Source organism: Takifugu rubripes, chromosome 5, assembly GCF_901000725.2.
Source record: "Takifugu rubripes chromosome 5, fTakRub1.2, whole genome shotgun sequence".
NCBI classification, from domain to species: domain Eukaryota; kingdom Metazoa; phylum Chordata; class Actinopteri; order Tetraodontiformes; family Tetraodontidae; genus Takifugu; species Takifugu rubripes.
Window position 1 is genome coordinate 5,031,718 of NC_042289.1, and position 12,694 is coordinate 5,044,411.

At 48.8% G+C, this 12,694-nt stretch overlaps 1 protein-coding gene and 1 long non-coding RNA gene across 2 annotated transcripts; both read right to left on the reverse strand.

Moving 5' to 3' along the window:
- Positions 1-148: 148 nt before the first annotated feature.
- LOC101067678 (ras-related protein Rab-37) lies at positions 149-8,576 on the reverse strand. The gene is made up of 9 exons (XM_003964474.3): positions 7,887-8,576; positions 6,971-7,081; positions 5,247-5,288; positions 3,997-4,063; positions 3,739-3,791; positions 3,312-3,377; positions 2,562-2,618; positions 2,408-2,484; positions 149-1,386 (listed from the first exon to the last, which is right to left on the reverse strand). Exons 1-9 carry the CDS (start codon positions 7,995-7,997, stop codon positions 1,281-1,283), a joined length of 690 nt encoding a protein of 229 aa, XP_003964523.1. The 5' UTR covers positions 7,998-8,576; the 3' UTR covers positions 149-1,280.
- Positions 8,577-10,396: 1,820 nt separating this feature from the next.
- On the reverse strand, positions 10,397-11,485 carry LOC115249787 (uncharacterized). The gene is made up of 3 exons (XR_003888423.1): positions 10,992-11,485; positions 10,672-10,827; positions 10,397-10,489 (listed from the first exon to the last, which is right to left on the reverse strand). It is a non-coding gene; the product is annotated as an uncharacterized lncRNA (long non-coding RNA).
- Positions 11,486-12,694: the final 1,209 nt, after the last annotated feature.

Below are 12,694 nucleotides of genomic sequence, written 5' to 3' on the forward strand. Positions count from 1 at the left end.
GTACAAAGAAATGAGTTATACAGAGCGGTGAACAAATACAGCTTCAATACAATCTGGAGGACAACATCCATTATTAAAGAGGGGGGCGCGGGGGCCGGTGGGGGGGTTCCGTGTCTCTGTGAGTGCATGCCAAAAGTGAGAAACTGTGGGAAAGCATGGAAATCTCTTTATTGTAGGTCACATGGTTGAATGTAAAGCAGATTAACGTTCCATTGGCCCTGAATTCAATGTACAGACATAAAAGCAGAACATTGGCTTTATTCTGTCTGACAGCTGTACAGAAGTGTGGCTACAGCCTGACCGGATCATCAGAAAAACATACATTTAATGAAGCAAAATGGGAAGAAAAAAAACAAACCCAATGTCCACATCCACTGCAACAGCAATTGTTCATAGAAAACTGGATTATTGGGAGTCAGACCTGCAAACTCCAGAGGGGACGATGACGGAGGCGATAGTGAGCAAGTGATGGAGCAAAAATGCAAACAACATAAACTCATTAAAAACAAGCCCAGTACTGGTCGGGCTGGATTAAGAGAAATTGTACACTAAACCTTGAATGTGCTCTACATACTATCACACACAGAAGATTCTTCATCACATACAACACTGTAAAGGACAGATAATTAGCTGCGTTTCCAGTTTAGGGCCCCGATAAGATCCACACAGCCCTACAAAGACCAAGGCAGACGCCTCTAGCTCAGAATTAATTACACTATGTATAGGTAAATGTTGGGAGAGCATTGAAAAGATTCTCAGCATTTTCTGACAACAGGATAGGCCACTAGGGGGATATTTTTTGGGTCATTTGGGCCACACTTTCCTGCTGGCTTCAGCTCTCTGGGGTCGCGTGATTTCGTTAGCGTTAGCCTGCCTAGTAAGCAATGTTGAAGGTCAAATTTAATTTCTCGGAGTGGCTGAAAACTCAACTAGAGTCTGCCGGTAAATGTCCGTTTTAAAGGCCATTTAGAGCCGAAATGGGCCCCTGGAACTTTAAACATATACTGATCAACACTGGACAGAGCTTTTCAGAGTGCAGTTCCCTCCAAGTCTTTTGACACAACTCTCACAACAAAAAGCACAATGTGACACAAACAAGACTTAAATTTCACAGTTCGGATCAAGGGGCAGCGGCCAGATTCAGGTAAAAGCCCATGAAGGAGGCAGAGATGTCCACTTCTCAGTTTGGGGCATCAAGATTGGCTTTTTTTTCTGGTAAGACAGGACGTTTATACGTCTCCTCCCTTCCTCTCTCCTCCCCTCGCGCTCCCCCTCTGTGGTTACTTGAGGCCACAGCAGGCAGTCTTCTGCCTCTGAGACTCAATGTAGTCGTGTATCTGGAACTTGGGCTCGTTTGGTTGCTGTGTCGTTCTGTGCTTCAGCTCCCTGGTGGAGACAGAGAGAGACAGGAAGTAACAGCAGATGCAGGAGGAGGTGGGTGTGTGGGATGCAGCACAGACTGGGCGAGCGAGCTCGACAAAATGAGAGAGAGAGAGGGAGAAAACTGCAAAGAATCGTCTCCGGGATTTCATCAGAATGCCTCCGGCTTGAGTCGTTTAGTCTACTTGCGCTTAAAAACCCATCAGATGAAGACAAAGCATCTCCAAAATGATATTCCTCCACCCCTCTGTGGACACGCTGCGCAAACAGTCAGCTTTTAGATAAAAATAACACCTTCTCTCACGTTCCCTGCCAGCCGGTGTGCGGGACGTGCGCGTGCAGCATTCAGAAACAGACGTCGGCTGCGGCATCAGTGTTTGAGACCACCAGGGAGTCTTGAACACGCGCGATCCAATTACGACAAGTCAAGAGGAACAAACAACAAATTAGCTAAAAACCGTTAGAGTGTATTGGCTGCAAGTGCATCAGAACCGGTGCAGCTGTACGCATGGAGTCCAACATAATGTCTTCTAAAGGAGCACCAACGCCATAAGGACATGTTTGTTCTCTCCTTTCAGCACACATCCTCCTTCGCTCTCACTCTTGTTCATCGTTCTGAAGTCACTTTCCCTCTAATTTGAAGAGCACTGCGCCACGTCACCTCCCACCTGTCGCGTCTTGCCAGTGCGTGTCTCTGAAATGCCAACAAAACCGCTCTGAGGCAGACGCACAGCCCGATGTGGATGGACATCGTGACAGGCTCGCCTCTTTAAACGCGAGCGCGGCGCCTGCGGCCCTCGGGGGGCCCTCACCTGTTATATTCATCTGTTTATAAAGACCCGCGTGTCGTGCGGCGCGGTGTCAGGCGAGCGATGGGAAATGGAAACGCTTTGGACGAGCCGTGTGCTCGCGCTCTGTGACCAGAATAAAATGAACGCTCGTGCCATTTTGGATCATTTGAGAACCAGAAAAACCAGAAGACTGAAATAGCATGTTGAGAATGCACTATTATTGAATTAAGTCTTACTTTGCTATGGCAAGAAAGGCCAGCTCCACATTGACTCCCGTCTTTGCGCTCGTCTCCATAAACGGAACGCCATATTCCTACAAAAGAAGCACGTTAGAGGAGCAAACGGAATGCGAGATGAGCTTCTGGATCACCCTGAGCCGTCCTGTGGTACCTTTGCCAGCTTCTCTCCCTCCTCCGTCTTCACGGCCCTCTCTGCAGCCATGTCAGACTGTCACACAGCAGAGAGAGAGAGAGAGAGAGAGAGAGAGAGAGAGAGAGACAGAGGGGTAAACAAAGGTGAGGGGTTGCAGATTAATGAGCAGTGGAGATGCCAGCCTCACGGGGGCCTGTGAAGCCAGAGACTAATGAAACGTCAGAGGTTTGGCCCTCCGGCCAAAGCGCCGCGCGGCCCCCGGACCCGCGCTGCCAGATCTGAGCTGCTGCCAGATGTCACCCCTGACCCCCGGGCGAGGCTGAGTCCTCTCTGGGCCACCAGAGGGAGCCTACGGACATATGAGGAGCGACCGCTGTGGTTCTTTTCGTCCCTGCCAGCGGGTTTGTGGGGGGTTCATGTGATGGAAGCTTGGAGGGAGACATAAATAAGTTTTGTGGCCCGGCGGGTCATTACCATCCGATAATGTCGGGTCACAAATAAACAGTCTGGCTCTATTTCCCTGCGCGTGTGTGTGTTGGGGGGGGGTGTTCTTTTCAAGTGTGCACATTTGGAACTGTATCAACAAAGCTGCACATGCACCCCCCAAAAAAACGATTGTTGGAATTATGGCTTCATTCATATGCTGCACAGTCGGCTTTTATGCTCTGGCGGCTGTCTGAGTGTGATAAGAGCGTCTTAAAACTGCGCTGAGGGACCGTTATCCTCGTCATCTTTTTATGTAATGCAAAAAAAGGAAGCTTTGCTCACCTTGTTGCCGAGCAACATGATGACCACTTCCTTCTGGGCATACTCGTGTATTTCAGTCAGCCAGGCCTTAAAAGTGGAAAAGAAACCTTCAGTCAGTGTATCAGAGGGATGGGAGAGCAGTCCATAAAAAACACACAAATACCACCGATTAAAGGCGGCGTTCTCTGCTTCCTCCTGAGCTACGTGTGAGCGGCGCCCCTCCAATCAATCACGGCGGGGCTGGCTCGTTCTTATCCGGCACTTTTATTGCTTTTCATTACTGAAAAGGCTCGGCGACTACGTAGCGGAGCGAATGATAACGTTATGTCATTTCCAAAGGGGGCTGTGGGGCACTGTCGGAGGGGGCCGCGTGCACGCCGGCAGGCGGAATGAAGCGTTCAGCTTGAGAGACTTTGGGAGGCGAAAATGAAGAGAAAGGCAGGCTTACCCTGATATTGTCGAAGGACGTCTTGCTGGTGATATCGTACAGCAAAAGTAGAGCTGCAGCAGGAGAGAGAGGAGCGTGTTGGGTGCACCTTTCCTGGCGTCCACACAAAGTTTTATGCAACACACACACACACACATCACGACACCTACACACACTTTCTGGGTACACATCTACAGCCTGGCTAGTCCCTTACCTCCACTGTTCGCACCCACACATACAAAGAGCATGAGGAAGTAAATGATAAAAGTGGACGGTTACCCTGCGCATCTCTGTAGTAGGCGTGTGTTACGCTGCGGAATCTCTCTTGGCCGGCTGTATCCCAGATCTGTGGATCAAACCGTATAATCACGCAGTGGCTAAAACGGGGAAACTCACAAACCTGAGCCATCCTCGCCAACCATTGACTCGAGCGGCAAACACAGAAACGCACCATTAAGCTGTTAAAACGCAGCAACTGGTTTGACTGCAGGGACAAAGACTGGGGTTATTTTTACTCTACTGTCTGTTGGAGAACTACAATGAAAGCTCCAGGGCTAAATTCCCAGAGTTTCTAAAGAAGACTGCACCAACAACTGCAGGGAGTGGACGGTTGGAACAACAGTAAATGGTATGCTAACACGTGCAGCTTCAGCCATGGGAGAAACCTCCTTGCAGTCGTCCTCAACAGCCAGTGAGCTTAGATGAGGTGACCCTAGCTCGTCCTGCAGCGAGCAGCAGGTGCACTGAGCGCTGATAATAACAACAGTCTGAACAGGAAGTCAGGGAAACACTCACATAGCCTCTTCAATGTCATTTAGATTCACTGATGTCTACACATCTATACATCAAAGCTAAGCTCTAATATGACCTAATCATAACATAAAGCACATTCACAATGAAGTTTTTGTACCACTTTTCAACATAAATACAACCTCTATGAATAATGTCTTTCCAGTTTCTAATTACCCATTGTTAGCCAAGTTCGGTTTTAATCTCTATAAGGAAATCAAGATCCCCCCCCAGTTATTCCAGCCTTGCTCAGGAAAAAAAGTAAATACTTCCTGAACCATCTCTAACAAAAGTGTTACTAGGTTGCATGATTTGCATCTGTGAAAAAGATTGCTTTCACTGGTTTAAAATACTGGGTCCATCTGTTCAACCAGTCAGCCAGAAACTCTAAACCTGCTTCTGAGCTGTCCCCCTCTGCCTACATTAGGGTTGATCACAGCATTTTGTCTGGTGTGTCGCCCATGCAAAGAAAAGGAAGCTAAAGATTTACTCGAGTTAGCAGAGGAATCTAAGTAGCGCCTCCCACTCGGCTTGGAATGATCAGGGTATGATGGCAGTTGCTTTACATTAACGGGATTTTGCTGCTGCATTAACTCCAGGAGCCATACGGCAGAAACATCGACTGGGCGAATTAGCAACGCCAACACACTCCATAATGTCATCGGCTCGGATTGCGTCTGGCTCTGAAGCTGCCGGGATGAGGTGATTTACGGCATCATGCGACGAGCCGGCGTCCTCACCTGGAGTTTGACTTTCAGGTTGTCCACGTCCACAACTTTGTTCTGCAGAAAAGGAGAAAAGCTTCATGAGCCTGACAATCCACCATATGCTTCAGTTGCTGGAATCCTCTGAATAATGACCATCACGGCAGCAAAACAAAGCTCAGAGACTCAGCGTGTGGCTAAAGAAGTAAGAACGTCTTTGAATGCTGGCAGGAAAAGCAATTTATAACGCCCACACAACAAGGTCCTGGGATTAGACTTAATTACACAACAGTGAGAAGGAGGCCGGCAGCATAACAGCCAACTTCCCCGTTAATTTCCTGCGGCCCTGCAAGGGGCGCCCCTTTATTTCCTCCACAGACAAAATAGGCCAAATCCTGACTAAAACAGCTGAGCCGTGATGTGTTATTTTCACCTAAATGCATGCAGGTGTGGAAACAAATGCAACGCAGCTAAACGGACAGAGCCTCACCGATGCGTCTGAAGGCCTAAAATAACGAGAGGTTCATTAGTGGCCAATGCAGCTCAACCTAAATGGACCAGCATTCAGCAGCTTAATTATTGACAGGAATCTAAGAAAGGGGTTAAATGTTAAGAGCTCTGAATAAAATGGACGTCCCAAGACTGAAAGTAAATCAAACGATTTGCCCCGGATCACTTTTGCCCCGCTTCAAAACATGCTGCTTTAGGGTGCATCTGTTGCTCAACCTATTTAAAAACAAGCCAGGCCAGCTACATTTCACACGTAAAGAACCAAAACCGCAGAACGCGATGGAAAGGCAGAGAGCTTGAGGAAGTGCGGCCAGCAAATGATCTGCAGCACTTCCTTCATACTGGTGACAGGTCGCTGCTGTCAGGCCCCGCGTTGCAAACAATGAAACCTTGTAAGAGCCACGAGGTGACACAAAAGGCGGCCGCGTTGTGCGCGAAGCCGCCGCTGCCTCTGAAATGGCCACCTGCTGCTCTACTGCCATGGCAAAGAAAAAGGAAAAAAAAAACGGCCGTGGTTCAACCCCTGCATTAGTTGCCATGGGTTTCCATTTCTCCCCCAATTATGACGTGCGAGGAGCCGCCGTGCTGAGTAACTGCTACAAGGAAACATGCTGAAAATAGACCAGCCATGTTAGGAGCTGCAACGGCGGCACCGCCTGCCTACCCGCACATGGAGGACGACCTCCGCGCGTTGACTCAAACGCTTCTGTCAGCGGCCTTGTTGCTTTTCCATAAACCGGAGCAGGGAAAGAAGAAGGCGAGGGTTCATATTAAGTGCCATTCGGTGGATGAATAGAGCGCGCTGAACGCTAGATTGTCAAGTTAAGGAGGCCCTCTTTCATGAATGGACGCGATCCTTGAGCCAGAACCACAATAGCTGACACGTCCGTGGTTCTGAGCGGCCGGCTCTCTGCTTCTCCCGTCCATTACGCACTCCAACATCAACACCACCATCTGGAGAAGACAATGCATCACTCTGCCTAATGTGGAGCCGCTTCCTCCTCAGATCAGACCCACTTATGTGACCATTAGACCCAGTGTTTGGCCTAACCGGGGGGAGACAATGCCCATCCCAGAGGGAGACGAGCATAGGGGTGCGCGCCTAAGGGCTTGGACTCGGCGTTGCTGTGAAGGGATGATTTACTGATGAATGGGTGTTCTTACACATAACACGGTAAACACGGCAACGTACAGAAATCACGTGAGCGTCGATGAATCAATCTTTGAGGCTGTTTGACACCATCTCTCACCCTAAAGTCAATGCCGACGGTGGCTATAAAGTTGCCTCCAAGAAAAGCCCCGTCTTTGAAGCGCACCAACAGGCATGTCTTCCCCACAGACGAGTCGCCCAGCAGCATCACCTAAAATAAAATAAAAAGAATTTAAAAATCCCACCAATCAGATTTGAGGCACAACAGGTTCACGGAGACTCCCGTTCCGCCTGCCGGGAGAGGAACTGAAAGTGCGAGGGGCGTGAGAAGAAATGATTTAGCAAGACATTTTAATCAGATGATATTATTTCGTAACGGGACGTGGCAAACACGGCTATGGCGCTGCCGTCGTGTGACGCCCCGCCAGTCAACATTCTGGAGCCAACTGTGCCATTTTACTGCCATCATTCCCCGTCTAATCAATGCAACAACAACCACAGGATGCACAATTATACAAGTCATCCGGCAGCATGTTTGTCATTGGCTGTGACTCATAGCTGCACAAACACACGGTGCACCAGGCGGCCGAGGCTGTCAAACTTGAATAGAACTTCTGCTTTTGTCTGCGGGTCCGTAAATCACCACAGGTGTGTCTGCGCCGCTCCGTTTCTCCTATTGAACCAGAGGGATGGTGAGGAGCAACAAGTTGCCGCCACCCTGCACAAATATTTGCATATCAGTAAAGGGCAGACGGTGCAACCTGGGGAGATTCACAGACTTGAAGCAGAGGAGAGCATCAGGTTTCTGCCTGTGCGCGCGCTGCCATCATCAGCGTGCACACAGGGAACACGGCAGAGCAACACTAGTCAACTGTTGGTTAATGGTTGACACTTAGCTGTCACCATACTCCAATTATTGTTCCTGCAGGTGCAGAATATTGACACTAACGCTTCCCACAAAAGCCCCACAAGAGGAGAGAAAAACAATCAATCACAACAGGACGTGATATACAAACCTTAAAGGCAATATCATAGTACTCGTTAACAGACGCGCATCTCTCCAACACATATTTTGAAGTGCCGTTTTTAGTCTGCTTGTCCGTCAACGATGTCTTTCTTGCAGACATCGCAATGCCAAGAAAAGGAGCGCGGGCGATAACAGCCGAAGCACAGCGATCTCCGAGACGTGTCCAAGAAAGACGCGCAGGGGTGCGTGTGAGATCTCCGCCGCTCAGTCCCGGTCTCCGCCAACCTGCAGACTCTCCGCTCGCATCACTGCGAAATGATCGCGTCGAGGAAGCGGCGCTGAATCACACATCCATGTGTGGCGCTGACAAAACGGAAGCGTCAGTGAAAACTTGAGGGAAACGAACGCGGCAGCGGCGGGAGCGGCAGCGGCAGCGGCAGCGGCGGCGGAGGCGCGCCAGCGTCTTTAACGCACCAGTCAGGAAGAGCGCAGATGACAAGCAGGCGGAAACATTAGTGTGAGGAGCGGCGCGTCCTGGCGTGGGCAGATGATGAGCTGCGAGTGCGAAGACGGGCGGGAGCGCAACACCACACCATTTCCTCCAGAGTGGCCAAGACGCTGTCCGTGTTGCCGGGCGGACTTTATCTCCGCGCCACCGGCTGCCGGAGGCGGCCACAGGTGGTGCCTCTGCAAGGAGTAAGTCAGAGCGAGGAGCCGCAGACACGAGAGGAGGGAGAGACCTGCAAATGTCAGTCCATTCATCGGTGGGATTCCTCTCCAAAGACTGAGAGTAGCTTCAAAAGGTCTAACAGGCCCGTGGATTATATTTCATGTGTCTCATTTTATAAATCAATGCTGAAAAATGTATAGCTTCTACATCAGCCCAACATCACTCCCTTTATCTTTTCTAAGCCCATACATTGATGCTCGGGACCCTATAAATATCTTTAGTTAATCACCCCGTCATACATGTCAAAAATTATTTCATTACGTTTCATTTGTGCTCCCGCAGTGTTTGTCTCCCCCTGCTGGTTCGCAACAGAACAGCAGCAAGTGTAATTTTATTATAAAGTATTGGGTTTTGTTTTATTTCACAAACATACACACATTACTAAGAAAACATAGTATTGCTGGTTCTTGACTATTTGTAGTGGCAGACAGATGTAACTGGAGTAGTTCCAGTAGGTCATGGAGACCAGACAGACTGGTTAGACTGGCAGCCAAATGCTACCTGGACTGGATATAGTAGGTTTTCAAGGGAGACGCTAACCTGACGGTTTCAAAGGGGAACAAAGGGGACAATACACTGGCTCAGACACAGACTAAAATGAGACTACATACACTAAACAGATGGTGGTTGTGTTTGGAGTTCTGGGGTTCTAGGTGAAGTGAGGGACTCTAAACTGATCTCAGGCGTGAATGTGAGTTTGAAGGGTTATCGGACTGCTCGTTAGATGTATTATATTATACGTTAGCCCTGCGGTCACACACCCGCCCTGCCATGAACTGACAACTTGTCCTGGGTCTAACCCTCATCTGACCAATGGCAGCTGGGATTGTCTCCAACCTCTCCAATCCCGTTAAAGGAGAAAGCAGTGGAGGATGGATAGGATGATGGATGATTATTTATTTATTTATTTTTGTATTCTTTGCACATCTGGATGTAGAAATGTGGGTGACTGATTTTAAAGTGAATGCAGTAAAAGCCTCTCCTGTGTGTGTTTTTCCACGTCTGGAGCTCTCAAAAAAAATAATTCTGGCTGTTAGAGAGTGATGAAGACAGGAGGGAGCTTGAAAGCCGTTAGAGTTATTCCAGGTGAGAGCCGCAGACACGCTCCTGGTGTATTTTCACCTTGTGCACGTTTGGGGCTGCACGTTAGCCTTGACGTTAAAGCCGCTCAAACGAACGCAGCGGTGTCTCGTGTCTGCGGTGCATTTATTTTTCTTCCCCTGAGGAGTTTTGAGCCTTGAATCACACACAAACTTATGCTAATGCGAAATGGCAAAGCCAATTTCATACTTTGCTACACATTTCTGCCCGCGCCATTGCTGCCCTGACAGCAGTTACACGCAGCTAAATTAACGCCGCCGCTTCAGAAATATAAGTATCGCGCACTAAATGATCCATACATCCTCCTGATTTTGTCCCGCTCATCTCCGCTTGCCACACAGAATAAACCTCTGTCCTCACACGTCGCCGAGCGTGAAATCCATGTTGTTTAAAATCAGCTTTGTTGCAAACATCCTGCAGCACTGGCCTTCATTGGACCTTCTGTCTCCATGAGATCCTGATCACAGCCTCACCATCAGCCATGATGACAACCATGACCCCCCCCCCCACACACACACACACACACACACACACACACAGAGATTCAAGCTGCACCTCGGTCCCCCATGAGCAGTGGAGAGAGAGGGAAGATTGGCTCCGCTGTCATGTCAGTACAAACAGTTCATCAGTGTGACAGCGCTCGGGCGAAGTCAACAGCACACGAGGAGCGGTGGGAGGTGGGAGGTTGGGGTGGGGGGGGCAAGACTTACTGTGAAACCAATGCCGACGGTAGCAGTGAAGGACCCCGGGAGGAACTTGCCCTGGTCGTACTGAACCAGAAGGGAGGTTTTGCCCACTCCGCTGTCACCAACCAGGATGGTCTGCAGAGAAGGAGAGGGAGGGGGGAATGACTCTATGAATCCATGCTGGCCCCTTCCCGGAGGCAGGGTCACGTGGTCTTTGTTTAAATTATGGCCGCATGACATAGGAGAGCGTGCAAAGGTTTCTCATTTCCGTGCAAATCTGTTAGTGTATTCAAGCAGAGGTTACAGGGAAGTCTCACATGGATTCCAGAGTGTGGAACCATCATCCACATGCCTACAGTCATGGACGGACTTGGGTCTTTAAACCCTCAGGGTTAAAGGCTGGGATGAGAATAAGCCAGTAAAGGTAGGGATAAATCATGGAACAGTTTCGAATTTTAATCCAGCCATGTAACCTGGAAAAAAAGGAAAATCCATTTATATATTTATATTAAAATCTCACAGCAGTGAAATCTGCTTACTTTAATGTTTCGGTGCCTCTAGTGGTCACTAACTGCAACTGCACCACGTCACCGGGTAAAAACCAACATATGTATGAGGTGTAAATCATCTTTCTAACCTTTGTTTCCATTAGTCTTTTACTGAAAACTGAGCTGTGTTCACAAGTCAACCGCGTGTCGTGGTGATTTCTGCACAGTTCTACCCCGCTGAGGGCCAGCCCGTGCACGAGTGTTGGTTACACTAACAGTGTTCATGGCAGCGCTGCTCCATGCGCTGTAATGCAGTGTGACAGCTGGAGGTTGGGCACACAGCCTGCAGGAGGGAAGAGCAATGTGTGTGTGGCCATTAGAGATGGTTGCTCATATCACAGGCTGATGCTGTTGCACCCATGAGGGGGGAAAAAAGACAGATCACAACTGTCTCAGGCTGGTCACATTTGCCAACATTGGTGAACAAGTACTGCCCAGGGCAGGCCGCAAGTCATGATTGTTTACTTCTATGTACAACCCTTAAAATGCGTCAGTATGTGGCTTATGCTATGTCTTGTTGCGTCACCCTGCGTGTGCATCCGTCAGACCAGTCCGCTCTGGTTTGACTGAAATAAACTGGGATCTTTACCCTCTTGATGCCACTTGGTCTGGTTAATCTCATATGCAGCTGATGCAGTGACTCAGTGCAGGCCCAACATGTGACAACACTGCTAAATACGACATTTGCATATTTAACCTTAAAACTGCTTTAAAAATAAAGTTAAAATAAGCCATCTGCAGCCTCGAAGCAGCCAGCGGGTATAAAAACCCACAAACCAGATCAGCAATTAATCCTGCTTACAAACTGATTACATGATTCCAAGTACAAGGCTATTTAGCACAATAAATTACTTTTATCTTGACACTAATTTCACATAACTTCAATAAAATCAAACCCGGTGCGACAGACGCCGTTTCCCGCGATTGAGGGTCTTGCAGGTTCCAGTGCAACACTGGATGTGGGCATAAATCAGCCGATTCGCCATGGTTACGGCCTAACTGGGGCCCTCCGGTGCGCGCAGCCCGTTGACACTCATTACTCCTGCAGCAGCACGCTGCCCGCCTCTTATCTCCAGTCACCACATATGGCGCAGCGTTACAGCACTTTCCCGCGTGCAGGATGTTCACTTTAATCGATGACAGCAGCCCGAGTTCTGCAAGGTTTGAGCAGAACGCTGCACGGTCCGCTAGAATATAGGAACGTAAATAATATTCTATAGGAGCTGTTTGTTTTGATTTTCAGCGAGAGGCGCCGGGAGGTTTGCGTCTCTGAGGTCAACATCACATCGCCCGAGTGAGCGGGAGGACAAATATTCTCAAGTACAAATGATGCACACCAGAGGGGAGGTGCTGCGTGCCTGACTCACCCTCCGAGGAGGAAGTGGAGCGCGGTACAGCCAGCCGGTGTGAAATCAACATATTACTATTTGATGCCTCCTCATCAATTGTTGATGCAGACATGAAAATGTTCTCAAGACAAACATTGGTCCCAGGACAGAACCAGCCATCCCTTGGATGATGGAAGGAGTTTACAAAGATGTTTCAGGTGGAAAAACCCAAAAAAAAAAAAAAAAAAAAACACACATGAAATGATGTCAATGGGATCAAGAGTGCGCCCCAGAGGTTTTGAGATGAGAACCATTACCTAATCTAATGGGATATTTACCCTGAAAAATAGCAATTGGTATCCAACTTTCCGCTGAAAACATTTGTAATTAAATTGGGTTAAACTCCAGGGACCAGAGGAAGAATGGTAAAAATAAAGATTTTCCTCTGTGCGCCCTTTCAAACA

Bases quoted from the DNA above. Each gene is read 5' to 3' on its own strand.
- LOC101067678 (XM_003964474.3), bottom strand. From the start codon at position 7,997: ATGTCTGCAAGAAAGACATCGTTGACGGACAAGCAGACTAAAAACGGC. The intron at 2,619-3,311 runs GTGAGCAAAGCT...GCTGTGTGACAG, and splicing joins TCATGTTGCTCGGCAACAAG to TCTGACATGGCTGCAGAGAG. The intron at 1,387-2,407 runs GTAAGACTTAAT...TGTCTCCACCAG, and splicing joins GCCTTTCTTGCCATAGCAAA to GGAGCTGAAGCACAGAACGA.